The 12,795-nt window shown below is 41.5% G+C and overlaps 1 protein-coding gene across 12 annotated transcripts in view; it reads left to right on the top strand.

Annotated features, from left to right (window-relative positions):
- The window catches only part of ELMO1 (engulfment and cell motility 1), a 620,389-nt gene that overhangs the window by 562,994 nt on the left and 44,600 nt on the right, over positions 1 to 12,795 (top strand). For 5 of the 12 annotated variants that reach the window (XM_003896095.5, XM_009203098.4, XM_003896097.5 and 2 more), the window contains 2 exons: positions 1,867 to 1,944; positions 7,555 to 8,953. In XM_003896095.5, the coding sequence (XP_003896144.1) occupies positions 1,867 to 1,944; positions 7,555 to 7,755 (279 nt within the window). In that variant the 3' untranslated portion in view covers positions 7,756 to 8,953. Of the gene's footprint in view, positions 1 to 1,866; positions 1,945 to 4,935; positions 4,995 to 7,554; positions 8,959 to 12,795 lie in introns of those variants that run through there. The other 7 variants (XM_003896098.5, XM_009203095.4, XM_009203093.4 and 4 more) reach the window with 4 other exon arrangements.

Here is a 12,795-nt window from a genome sequence, read left to right as displayed (position 1 = left end):
ATGATTGGCCAAACATATTTCCCTTGGTGGCTAATTTATGATATCTTTATTACCCAAAAGAGGGAGAGGTTAGTTTCTCATAATGTTCTTTCAGATAATAATATTTGGCTTTTGCTTTCTTTTGAATTTTTCTTTTGAAATTATCTCAGGCATAGCATCTCTGGTTCTTGATATGATTTTCATACTGATTTTTTTTAAAGGATGATATGAATTTATAGTACTAATAGTAAGTCTGTGACTCTTTTAATTTATAAATTAAAAGTCCCAAGAGAGATGGTTATGGAAACAGATGCTGTACTTAATGGCAAATTGTTTTTGTTTGCTTGTTTCAGCAAACTTCCTTTTTACATTATTGTCTTTACTGGGTAGGCCTGAGTCAGGGCCTAAAGAAGAAGAATAGAAAATGAGGAGAGCATTTTTGCAGAATAGCTCCCATTCCACGACTCAGCATTCTTTCCTTCCCTTGTTTCTATTTCTGTCAAGGTGAGGAGACCTTTTGAATGTGAGATGCTGGTAGGTCTATCCTCAGAACAAGTCCTGCCACCTCTCACTGAGGGACAGCTGGAGGTGAACCAGACACTGAGAACTCCATGAGAGCCAGAAATAGTTAGATGATGGACTGTGTCGGGAGAGGGATGCAGCCACTTTGGAATAATTCTTTAATCCGTCTGAAATTCTGAAATCTGTAGGCACTGACCTCATCTTTTTGCCTTTTATCTTTCTGGAGCATTTTTGCTGTGAGTCACAGGTGAAAGACAAACTCTCTAACAGATATCAAGGTAGAGAATGATGTGAAGAGATCTGGCTCCCTAAGAAAGAATGCTTTGTGGGCAATTACTGAGCAATATGGCTCGCAGATCACAGGAGGGGAGAGGGATGGTCATCCCTGGTGCCTAATAGAAGCACAGAGAAGGAAGGCATACTAGAACCTCCATGCTGGAACAGTGTAGAGCATTGGTTTGGATACACTTGGCCCTTCCCCTCCAGACTAGGAGTCCTCAGGATGCTGAGATGAGCTGATGATTCTCATCTTCTGCTGACCACTCAGACCACTAGAATGATTGTCCTACCCAGTATTGGTACAGCATGTACAGTCTGAGAAGTGTGGTTTAATGTACATATTAGACATGACACTGAGTGCTTTGGCCATTGGTCATTCATCTGCAATGAAATGAAAATGTCACTTGGTCCCTGGACCTTTGGGGCCTGGCTAATTGTGCGTACTCCGTAAGTGATCACCAATGAGTGAGACCATGCTTCTCGATCATACCTTGGAGTCTCTGCTGGGTAAAACCTAAGCTTTGTGTAGCCTTTACTGTACAGTAGCTCAGAGGTCAAAGGACAGATGTAAAGATAATGGGTTCACCTAGAAGCCTCCTTACAGCTGGCGTAGCGTCCACATTTTAGTGAATTCATACCTCGGTGGGCCTGTCTGTCTGTCTTAGGATGATAGAAAGAAGGACAGTCCTTAATGCTGTTGATTGGGAGTTTACTGTTTTTTTGTGGCCTCTCTGGAAGGGAGATGCAAAGAAAGGAGAATAACACGGTTGTGGTGGCAGAGGCGGGGGCTGTCACCTTGGACACTCATTGAACCTCTCTAAGCCCCGCCTCATAAAGGGGATGAAAACACTTGCTACATGGGCTGCATGTGAATTAAATGAGATGGTACACAGACCGCCCTGAATGGAGAGAAGGAATCATGCCGTGAACCTTGAAGAACATGGTTCCTCCTTCCATCAGCCTCATTGCAGCTCTGCTTGTCTAGACAAGCTGGCCCTATTCCATGGTCAATGTGCAGCCATTTGCAACAGCAAAATGAAATGTGCCGATTTTCCTTAAGGTGCTGTTTTCTCTCATCTCTTGTAGGAGGTGCTTGAACTCGCTTTCTCCATCTTGTATGACTCAAACTGCCAACTGAACTTCATCGCTCCTGACAAGCATGAGGTAAGGGTCTCAGGGGGGATAATTTATGAGAGAATGTAATCTTTTCTCAAGAAAAATATTAGAAAGAAAGAAATTTCGCTTAAGAAAAATAGACCTGCCTAAAAAAATGACGCACCAAGGGGCATCTTGCTGACTTGGAGTAGAATAGAAACCTCTTGATAAACTGCCCCTTGCAACAGATTCAACTTCTTAGTAGCCTGGTAAAGAAAAAGGATGTAAAAGGCCTCAAATGCAGCAAAGGCATAGTTGTTAATCCAGAGAAAGAAGCGGCCCTGGTTACAGCTTTGGTTTTCATTGAATTTTTCGTTTTTGGTCTGGATTTTCCCAAGATAAACTGGTCTCTCTTCTTTAAAACATCTGAGGAAGTAGGTTTTCTACCAAATTTCTTTAAGCTATTTTAAGAGGTTTAGGGCTGTCTCTGCTGTTGGGATTTTATTTTCGAGATGCTTTTATTCCTTTCTGACATCTTGTTATATGTATAATTTGTTTCTCTTCTTGCAGCACGCTGTCAGCTATATTTAAAATATTTAGCATAAATCTAGGAAAATGCATTTGTAAGATAAAGTGGCAGTTATGGCTGATTTAACTTTCTTTTATAAACTGGAACCCAACATCATGCTTGAAACTTTTATTTTTAGATGATACCATTCAAATTTTTGTTTTGCATGTGGTTGCATAAACAGCTTTTAGAAAGGAAGAGAACATTTTAATAGAAACTGATTTTTGTTCCCCATTTCCCCTAGGACATTTAGCTCATTTAGAAGTTATTCAGTATCTGGTTTTCACTGGTTTGAAGCTTTTGAATAAAATTGTATATCCCAAAGAGAGAGGAAAGATTAGACACAAATCCTGCATTTAGAATGGTGCTTAAATATAATTCTGTGTCACTTGACATTTAGTTTGCTGAAGGGTAAGACTTTGTCTTCATCTTTCTGAAAATAGATACTGTGTCCTACTGTTTCTGTTTTTAAATAAAATTGTGGTTCTACACAGGCCACCATATTCAAGATGTATAGAGCTGTATACAAAACTACTTAAAATAGTAGAACTTTGGATGTTATTTAAATCTATGCAAGGCTGTTTTCCCCAGTGTACATTAATTCCAGATCAAGATAAATGCTCTGGGACTGCCAGATTTTTATTCATATCTGCCACTTCTTATAGATACAATGAAGAGAAAAATGCCATATGCTTGTGAACACTTTTAATTACTTCAGACCACTTTCCTCTCTATTACCTCATTTTATTTCCATAATTACAACATACAATAGAAAGTTCTATTACAGACATTCTCATTTATTAAATGAGCAGGAAGAGACCTCCCAGAACTGAATACCTCAACAATAGAAAGGTTAATACAGTTGCCCTTGAACAGCATGGGGGTTATGGGCACTGACCCCCAACACAGTTGAAAATCTGCCCATAACTTTTGACTCCCCAAAAACTTAACTGTTGATAGCCTACTGTTGACCAGAAAGAAGACTTCCCCATAGCATAAGCAGTTGATTCACACACATTTTGTATGTTATGTGTATTATATACTGTATTCTTACCATAAGGTAAGCTAGGGAAAAGAAAATGTTAAGAAAATCATAAGGAAGAGAAAATATGTTTACTATTCATTAAGTGGAAGAGAATCATCATAAAGGTCTTCATCCTTATTGTCTTCACATTGAGTAGGATGAGGAGAAGGAAGAGGACAGGTTGGTCTTGAGGTCTCAGGGGTGGCAGAGGCTAGAGAGGTGGAAGAGGTGGAAGAGGAAGCAGGAGGGACAGGCACACTTGGTGTAAGTTTTATTGAAAAAAAAAATCCATGTATAAGTGACCCACACAGTTAAAACCCATGTTGTTCAAGGGTCAACTGTAAGTATAACGACCCTGGCTTACTCTCTGCCAGGCACCATTAATGCTTTATATGTATATTTCACCTCAGTTAACCCTCATATAACTCTGAAATAATCCCCATTTACTAAAAGAGGGAAATGAAGCAAGAGAGCTTCAGAAACGTGTTCAGGGTCACACAAGTAGTAAGAGACGGAGCTGGGATTTAAACACCGGCAGCCTTGCTCCAGAAGCCCCTCACTTAACCCCTACACTGTGGGGCTAGGAAGAGAAGGAGCAGGCACTGAGCTCGCACATTCCTGGCAGGCCCATCACTCAGCTTCTGCAGTCACCAACTCATGGCCAATCTGGTTCATCTGTGCTCCCATCTACTCTTCCACCATCACCCATGATTATTTTGAAGCAAATCTGGATATCACTTTATGTATAAATATTCCTGTATGCGTCTCCCAATAATAAAGACTCGATTTAAAATCTGTTAACTGCAATACCCTGATCACAAATAAATTAATAATGTGGTATTTATTTATTAAACCATGTGCCGTCAATTTTCAGATTTCTCTAATGGTCTCATTTGTGTGTTTTTTTCTTTCATACTTTGTTCAAGTCAGAATGCAAATAAGATCCATGCGTAGCAGTTGGTTGACATGTTTCTTAGGTTTATCTGAATCTACAGATTTCTCTTTCTCTGTCTCTCACAATCATGAGCATGTGCCTTTTTTCCTTGAAATTTATTTATTGGGAAAAACAGGTCATTAAACCTGTAATGTTAATAGTCTAGACTGTGCTGATTATAAGTTTATGTATTAGCTTACTGTTGCTGTTGTAACAAACTGCCACAAATTTAGTGTTAAAGAACACAAATTTATTATCTTCCAATTCTGGACTTCAAAAGTCAAATGTGAGTATCCTGGGCTAAAATCAAGGTGTCAGCAGGGCTGTGTTCCTTTCTGGAGGCTCTAGGGAAGAATTTTCCCTTGTCTTTTTCACTCAAGAGTCCACCTGCACTCTTTGGCCTCCATCCATTGCAATGGCCGGTTGAACCTTTTCATCACATCACTTCAGCCTCCTCTTCCACAGTCAGATCTCCCTCTACCTCTCACTTCTCTGACTCTGACTCTTCTTCTGTTTCCTTCTCTCACTTTTAAGGACCTCTGGGATTACATTGGGCCTGCTTGGATAATCCAAGATCATCTCTCTATTTTAAGGTCAGCGGATAGCAACCTTAAGTCCCTTTTCCACAGAACCTGACATATTCTCAGGATCCAGGGGGTAGAATGTGGGTATCTTTGGAAGGCGGGTATTATTGTTCTCACCACAACCTGCAGTATAATTCATATATTTATCTGTCCCCTGTATGTCCTATGAATTGTAGTTAAAGGATTAATCAAATTCAGGCTCCCTTTCTAAGCAGTAGCAGTGGTGTTTGTACTTTCATGGTGATTTCTTGCTCCCCTTTCTTGGATGTTAGCAGGCACTGATGATTGTTGTCTGGATCCTTGGAACCATTAGAGGTTGCAAAAGGTTGATATCCTAATTTTATAATTCCTTCTTTATTTATTAAAGGGATAGAGAGAAACTGGCCTCATCAACTATTTGGTTATCCTAAAGTTATACAATTTACATATGGTAGGCAGGATAAATACTTGATTCTCTTTACCAGTTTTCAAAATACTGTCTTTCAAAGAAGAACAATGAGGCATTTGGGGGCAGGAGTTGAGTAGGAAATCATGCATTTAAACAGAATTATGTCTCAATATGTTGCAGTTACTGTCATTATTAGTTTCTAAGTTATCTGGTCTGGAATAAATAGGAACACCATTGGGTTGGCATCTGAGTCCTGTTGGGAGGACCCTTTATGTCTTTGACAACTTTCTGGCATTCTGGTATGATGGGGTGCTCCAGGTTTATCTTTGTTTCCTGCCTTTTCTCTGTGGAGCCTTTATTACTTGTAGTGGGAAATGGTATTTAGTGATCAGAATCTAAGCATGAAGTATGTTTATGGTCATTGCACACCATGGTGCAATGGTTCTTGGTTGGTCATTATTTTATTTTTTAGCCCTTTTTGGGGACAGAGCTAGGAGGGTTTTTTTTTTTTTTAAGATAAACTACATAATGAATTGATACTGATAGTTCCAACTCAAATTCAGTATCAATACTACAGGGTTTTTATTTATTGATCGATGTACTTTCAAATAAAATTTTCTGTGTCTGTTGTTTCTAAAAAGAAACGCACTGCAGAAATGGATGGTTAGACATGTTCAGAATCAGATCATGAGGACACTGATTCTTCCAGAAATCCCTTAACACGAAATTGATGTTTCGATGGGTTAAATGCTTTGGCTGAGATCACCTAACCACGGTAGAACGAAAGCCCTCCAAATCAACGCTGCCCTCCTCAAACACGGATCTCAGAATACACCCATTGTGCACCTCCTCAGCTTAAAAAGTAGGACCACCGATGTGCATCATGGAAGATTTCTATCACATCATGGTGACTAGAGATTTATATAGTGTTTTTCTGTATACTTTGGGTACTTTTATGTTGAGATCTGCTACCATGGAATACAGTCCAGATAACCACAGTGCCAAAGTAGGTTAAGGAGGGTCTGGAATTGCCACTTGACCTAGTGAGGCAGAAAAGTTGGGAATCTGAAGTGCATGGTAGAAGGAAGATCACTTGAACAAAATAGGAGAACAATTGCTGTTATAGAATCCTATACAGGACTGTTAGAAACCTAACTCCAGTGTGTGAGTGGAGCCCAGCATCCAGAACGCCAAGCAGCTTTCTGTGATGCAGCAGGGGTGCCTCTTTCACCAGGTGTCATGGTTCTCTGTCCAGGTCAGTACAGAACTCCAGCCTCTGGGAGGGAAGCTAACAAGAGAAAAGCAGGTCCTCAGACAAGGCACAGTTCCTCCTTCTCCCTCAGAGAGATCATAGTCTCCTGGAGAGACAAAAGGCTATGAGAGGAGAAGAATCAGACTCTTAGTTGGGGACTCTGAAGGTCTTTCCAAAACAGATAATGTCCCCAGGGATCAGGCCCCAGAGACCTGGTGAAAAGAAACCTTAGGAACTGGAGACAAAGGCTAAAGAGGTCCCCAGACAGGCAGCCAACCCTCCTCCCATTAAGATTGCCCAATAATTTTAACCATTTTGGCTGCCAGACACTGGGCAGCAGAAGGCTATTTCCTAGCCCTTTAGCTGAGAAACACCAAGGTGGGACTACTGTTGGCCATTGGCTCCAGCGTGGGACAGGGCTGTCATTGTGAATGCTAGGAATCAGACAAGACAGGCCGAGATGAGCTACTAGACTAGGAGCCATGACTGGAGTCAGAAAGAAGCCAGCTTCACCTGATGTTGAGTCCAGGACTGGTAGATTCCACCAATACCTAAAAGTCATAGACTACCACATAGGTGTTACATTGCAAGTCATGGAGAACTCCAATCCTCAGCTGTTACAGAGAGCCATTCTTTGCAGAGAAGAGCACAGGCACTGGAGTCAGATTGCCTGGGTTCAAATCCCACCCAGTCTATGTAATACTGAGTCACTTAACTTCTCCGTACCTCAGTTCCTTCACCTATAAAACAGAGATGATAACAGAAGTGTCGACTTTATATTGAGATGTTGTGAATATGAAATGACGAAGTAGGCAGAGCACTTAGCGCAGAGCCTACTGAGTGATGAGTATTCACTGTTAGCTATTTTTACTATTAATACTTCTGCAATTGCCACGAGTAATGATCGCTGTTGCCTCCCTCCCTGCCAGTACTGTATCTGGACGGATGGACTGAATGCACTACTCGGGAAGGACATGATGAGCGACCTGACGCGGAATGACCTGGACACCCTGCTCAGCATGGAAATCAAGCTCCGCCTACTGGACCTGGAAAACATCCAGATCCCTGATGCACCTCCGCCGATTCCCAAGGAGCCCAGCAACTATGACTTCGTCTATGACTGTAACTGAAGTGGCCGGGCCCAGACACGCCCCTTCCAAAACTGGAACACCTAGCTAACAGGAGAGAGGAATGAAAACATGCCCACGCCTTGGAACCCTCCTTTGGTAAAGGGAAGCTGTGGGTCCACACTCCCTTCAGCATCACCTCTAACCCCGGCAACTTTCAGCCCCTAGCTGGCATCTTGCTCACCACCCTGATTCTGTTCCTCGGCTCCACTGCTTCAGGTCACTTCCCATGGCTGCAGTCCACCGGTGGGACAAGAGCGAAGCCTACTGCTAGTGAGAAGGCCAAAGGGCCCTTCCATCCTAGCCCCCCGCAGGCATGCCCTTCCTTCCCCGTGGCAGGAAAGCCAGCAGCCCCAGACTGCCCCAAAACTTGCCCACCAGACCAAGGGGAGTGCCCCACGGCCCCTGTCTGGAGGAAATGGCCCAGCTATTTGGTAAGAAGACCAAACCCCACATCCTCCTTTCCCCTCTCTCTAGAATCATCTCGTACCACCAGTTCCACTTGAATTGAGATCTGTGCTCAAATCTCCTCCCACCTCCCTCCCTGCTTTTGCCTTGCTCTGTTCCTCTTTGGTCCCAAGAGCAGCAGCCGCAGCCTCCTCGTGATCCTCCCTAGCATCAGTTTCCCGAACAGTCCACAGGTCCCACGCCCACTTTGCGTCTGCACTGTGATCGTGACAAATCTTCCCTCCTCACCAGCTAGTCTGGGGTTTCCTCTCCCTGCCCCAGGCCAGAACTGCCTTCTTCTTTTCCACCCACACTCCCAGCCTTTTAGCTGAAAGCACAAATGGTGAAATCAGTAGTCTCGCTCCATCTCTAATAGACTAAACCTAAATGCCTCTAGGACAGGCTGTTGCTATCCAAGGGTTTGGTGTTACCTTCTCCTGGGAGGTCTGCTGCAACATGAGTTCCACAGGATGGTCAAACTGTCAGACATCCAAGTTTACATCATTGTAATTATTACTGGTATTTACAATTTGCAAGAGTTTTGGGTTAGTGTTTTTTTTTCTTTTTTTTTTTTTTGGCTTTGTTTTTGTACAAAAGAGTCTAACATTTTTTGCCAAACAGATATATATTTAATGAAAAGAAGAGATACATAAATGTGTGAATTTCCAGTTTTTTTTAATTATTTTAATCCCAAACATCTTCCTGAAAATAACATTCCCTTAAACATGCTGTGGAATAAAATGGATTGTGATGATTTGGGGAGCTGGTGTTTTGATTTAGTAACTTAGGTTCTTGCTACTAAGTCATCAGCATCACCTAGGAGCTTGTTGGAGATGCCAGCTCTTCAGCTCTGCCCCAGACCTGCTGAATTGGGTGATGTGTATGTACATTGGTTTGAAAAACACTGCTGTGGGAAACCCTCCACCTTTACTAGGTCACCATAGGCTCGGAGCATCAGTGGAGAATGTTACTTCTTAGAAGACCATCTCTACTCACTGAGAAAATCAGACCCACTGTGTGAAAATATCTATCCCTTTTACATTGTTGTCTCTTGACCATGACTTTCTCATCTTTTTCTTTCTTACCATGATATAATTTATAGAGTGGGTCAAATTAAACACATCACAACTTTGAGGAAGTACATTTAGCAGTGAAAAGAATGCAAACCCACAGACCTGAAATAAATTAAGCCAGAACTAAATAAATCTAACTGTGGATTAATTATGGGTCAGAGCCCAGCAAAGGATGTTTCTTAGGTCATTTCCACTGGAGGCATTATCAGGATTGTAAACTTCCAGCCCTGGGAGGGATGTCAGAAGGGTCCAAGGTGCAGTATTAAGCGTGGTGCAGCACAAGCCACTCTGGCCTCACAGCACAAGCTGTGGAAGCATCCAGGTCATTGCTCTTTACCGTCAACAGGATGTGCAATTACAGATTGACCTGGGTTGAGATGATATGGTCCAGAGCACTGCATGCATTGCAGGAAAAAAAGTCCTTTGCAATCCAAAGCCATTCACAGGAGTTCCTTCTTCCCATCAGAGCACTCACACCTGAGTGTTGAGCTGTTAATTCGTTGATCATTAAGCTTTGATGTTATTAACATGTACTTGCTGTCAAGAGCATTTATTAATCTACCCATCATCATGATAAAACAGTAACTGTTAGGTCAAAGAAAGCAAACAAAGTCATATTATTTTTTACTTACGGGTTACAAGATCCAATCCATGAAAAAGGGAATTTTCTGGACCAGGATCTCTGAGGTCCTGAGACTCTGGGTTTAAGAAATGTATCTGTCCTGTGACCTTGGCTGGGAAGATCCAGCCCCTCTCTCTTCTGGCACTCCGGCTTTGGTGCATTTAATAGAAAGAAACCTTTTCAGGACTATAAAAGGCAGCGTTCTCCAGCTCCTCCTTAGACCATCCTTTGGACCTGTGAGATCTGAAGAGTATGCCATCTGTTTCCCTTCATTTTGTGACCATGTGGGGAAGGATTGTTGCCCATATTTGGCCACCTCACCTTCTCTCTCCAGGCTGCCCAAGGCTTTTTTCCCATGCAATAAGCCTACCGCCTCCAACTCATCTCCTGTTGCCTGCAGTTTCCTAAGCCTGGGCAATTCAGCCAAATCCAAGGCAGAAGTAAAGTAGGAAGACTGATGTCATGAAGTCCAAGTTGCGTTCTCCCATTCGCCTTGCTCAAAATAAAACTGATAATTTGAATCTGCTGATGTTTAAATTCCTATCTTATTCTTGTTCAGAACACATAGGAGGAAGGAGAATGAATTGGCCTCTCAAACCTCTGTGACAACATTTAAGGGCAGGGAAAGCTAATAGTAATTGCAAAAGAAAAAGTGCAAGGCTGAATATTTCCTGAGTCTAATTGCAAGTCCATTCTAAGCCATCCTTCAGTTATCAACTACAGCATGTCCTGTCCACCTGCTTTTACAGTGAACAAAGCAATGGGTGTCCCCAGTGACATGCATACCTTTCATCCATTTTGTTTTAGTTATGAAAATACAATTAACACAAACCTTTCATTTTAAGGGGAATGAAATATCCATTCAATAATCAAAAGTGTGCTTAGAGATAGGCCCTAGGAACTCAACAAGAAAAAAATTTGTAAAATTAACATTTGTAAAAATGAGAACAAAATTTATCAAGTCAGGGAAATGACAAGCAACTTAGTCAAATATAAAACCAACAAGTTGCAGCACAGTGTGGTAAATAGCATTATATAAATAGGTACAAGGTAGAATAGTAGAAAGGAGGTTGTGACCAACACTTTCCAAAATGGTATAAGGGAAAGCAAGAGAGGAGTAGAAACTTGAGTAAAATCTTGAAAAAGGGATTTTCACCATGTAAGAGAGAAACCTAAGTAGAGCAAAGTGCGAACAAAGCATGGAGGCAGGCTGATCTGAAACAACTCAAGAATCTGTAGGTCATTCAATGTGGTTGCTGTGCAGGATGCTTATGAGAGAGCAAAGGGTGATAACACTGCAGAGGAAGAAAAGCACAAATCCTGAAAATCCTGACAGAGTTGGCAAGGATGTTTACTTGAGGGCAAAAGAGAGTGCATTAAGAAGTGTGATGTCAGATTTGCCATTCAGAAATATCGCAGATACAAAACAGCCTTGTGCGGGCAAACTTGAAGTGGGAGAAAACTGGAAGCAGAAATATTAGCAAGGAGATTTTTGAAATAATCCCAAGCCAGCATTATTTGAGCCTAGACTTTGGTAGTAGCAATAGAAATGGGGAGGAGGGTAGTTATTAAAGAGAAGCGAAGACCTCATTAGCATGGGGGTGAGAGAGACAGAAGAGTGCAGAGGACTCCTGAGCTCCTAGAATAGGTAAGAGATAGGGCTGTGAGCAAAAATCAGGAAGAGAGAAGGAACAGTAATGAGATGAAATAATGAGATAGTGTGCATTTGGTGAACTTCTCCAAACAGATAATTTGAGGCAAGTCATTTACTATGTGCCTGTTACTCATTTATAATGGAAATGCTATTACTTGTGAGGATTATACGTGAGGTGGCTGAAAACTGTCACTGCTCAAAAAGGAAATCCCCTACCCTCCCCGTCCCTTCCCTTTCCTTCCTTTCCTCTGTTATCCACGGTGGTTTGAGGGAGGGATCTTTAGCATAGCTTAACTAGATGATATGCGATCAATCCCTCAAGATCCATGGGGGATTGGTTCCAGGAGCCTATGGATAACGAAACCCAGGATGCCCAAGTCCCTTATATAAAATGGCATCATATTTGCATATAACCTATGCATATCCTCCTATATATTTTATATCATCTCTAGATTATTTATAATACCTAATACAATGTCAATGTGACACAAATAGCTTATACTCTATCATTTTCAAAATTTAGAGTTTGTATTATGTTTTTTATTGTTTGTTTCCCCAAATAGTTTCAGTCTCAGTTGGTTAAATCTAAGGATGCAGAACCTGTAGATATGCAGGACTGTTTTTCAACCAATTCAGTCTGTTTTATGGTAAAGAAAAATGAGAAAGAAAAAGGAAGGGTGGAAAATTTAAGAATTTTGATATACTTCTTGAATTAAGGATTGGAGGTAATGCAATAAAACCACAATTTAAAATAAATTCCAGTGGGGAGGTAAGAGTGTATGCTGTAAATGCATATTAAAAAAATACCCTAACCACTTGAGGCATTAGAAAGAGGAAACTTTCATGGCTGGAGAACAGAGAGGAATATGGGAGAGAGAATAGAAGATAAGATGGGAAAAAAATGTAAAGAATCTTGACTGTCTTGCCAAGAAGTTGGAAATATATTCTTTATGTGATCAAGAACCACTGGCACATTTTACCTGGGTAAAGGGCATGACCAGATTTGCATTTTAAGATCACGACTGTCACACAGGCAGCAGCACAAAAGAGGAGTTGGGGAAGGGTGGGACTGGAGGCTGAATATGTGTCAAAAATGCTTCACTTTCAAAGAAGGCTGGATGTATCAATCATTCAATCAGTCAAATTACTGGAAGCAAATGGAATCCAACAGAGATTATATACAGGGTGCTGTAGAAGAGATGAAACTTGATCATTATTGCAAAAGGTAGCAAAATAAAAGGCTATAC

This window comes from Papio anubis, chromosome 4 (genome assembly GCF_008728515.1).
Source record: "Papio anubis isolate 15944 chromosome 4, Panubis1.0, whole genome shotgun sequence".
Lineage (NCBI taxonomy): Eukaryota > Metazoa > Chordata > Mammalia > Primates > Cercopithecidae > Papio > Papio anubis.
This window is presented reverse-complemented; position numbering and strand designations above follow the sequence as displayed.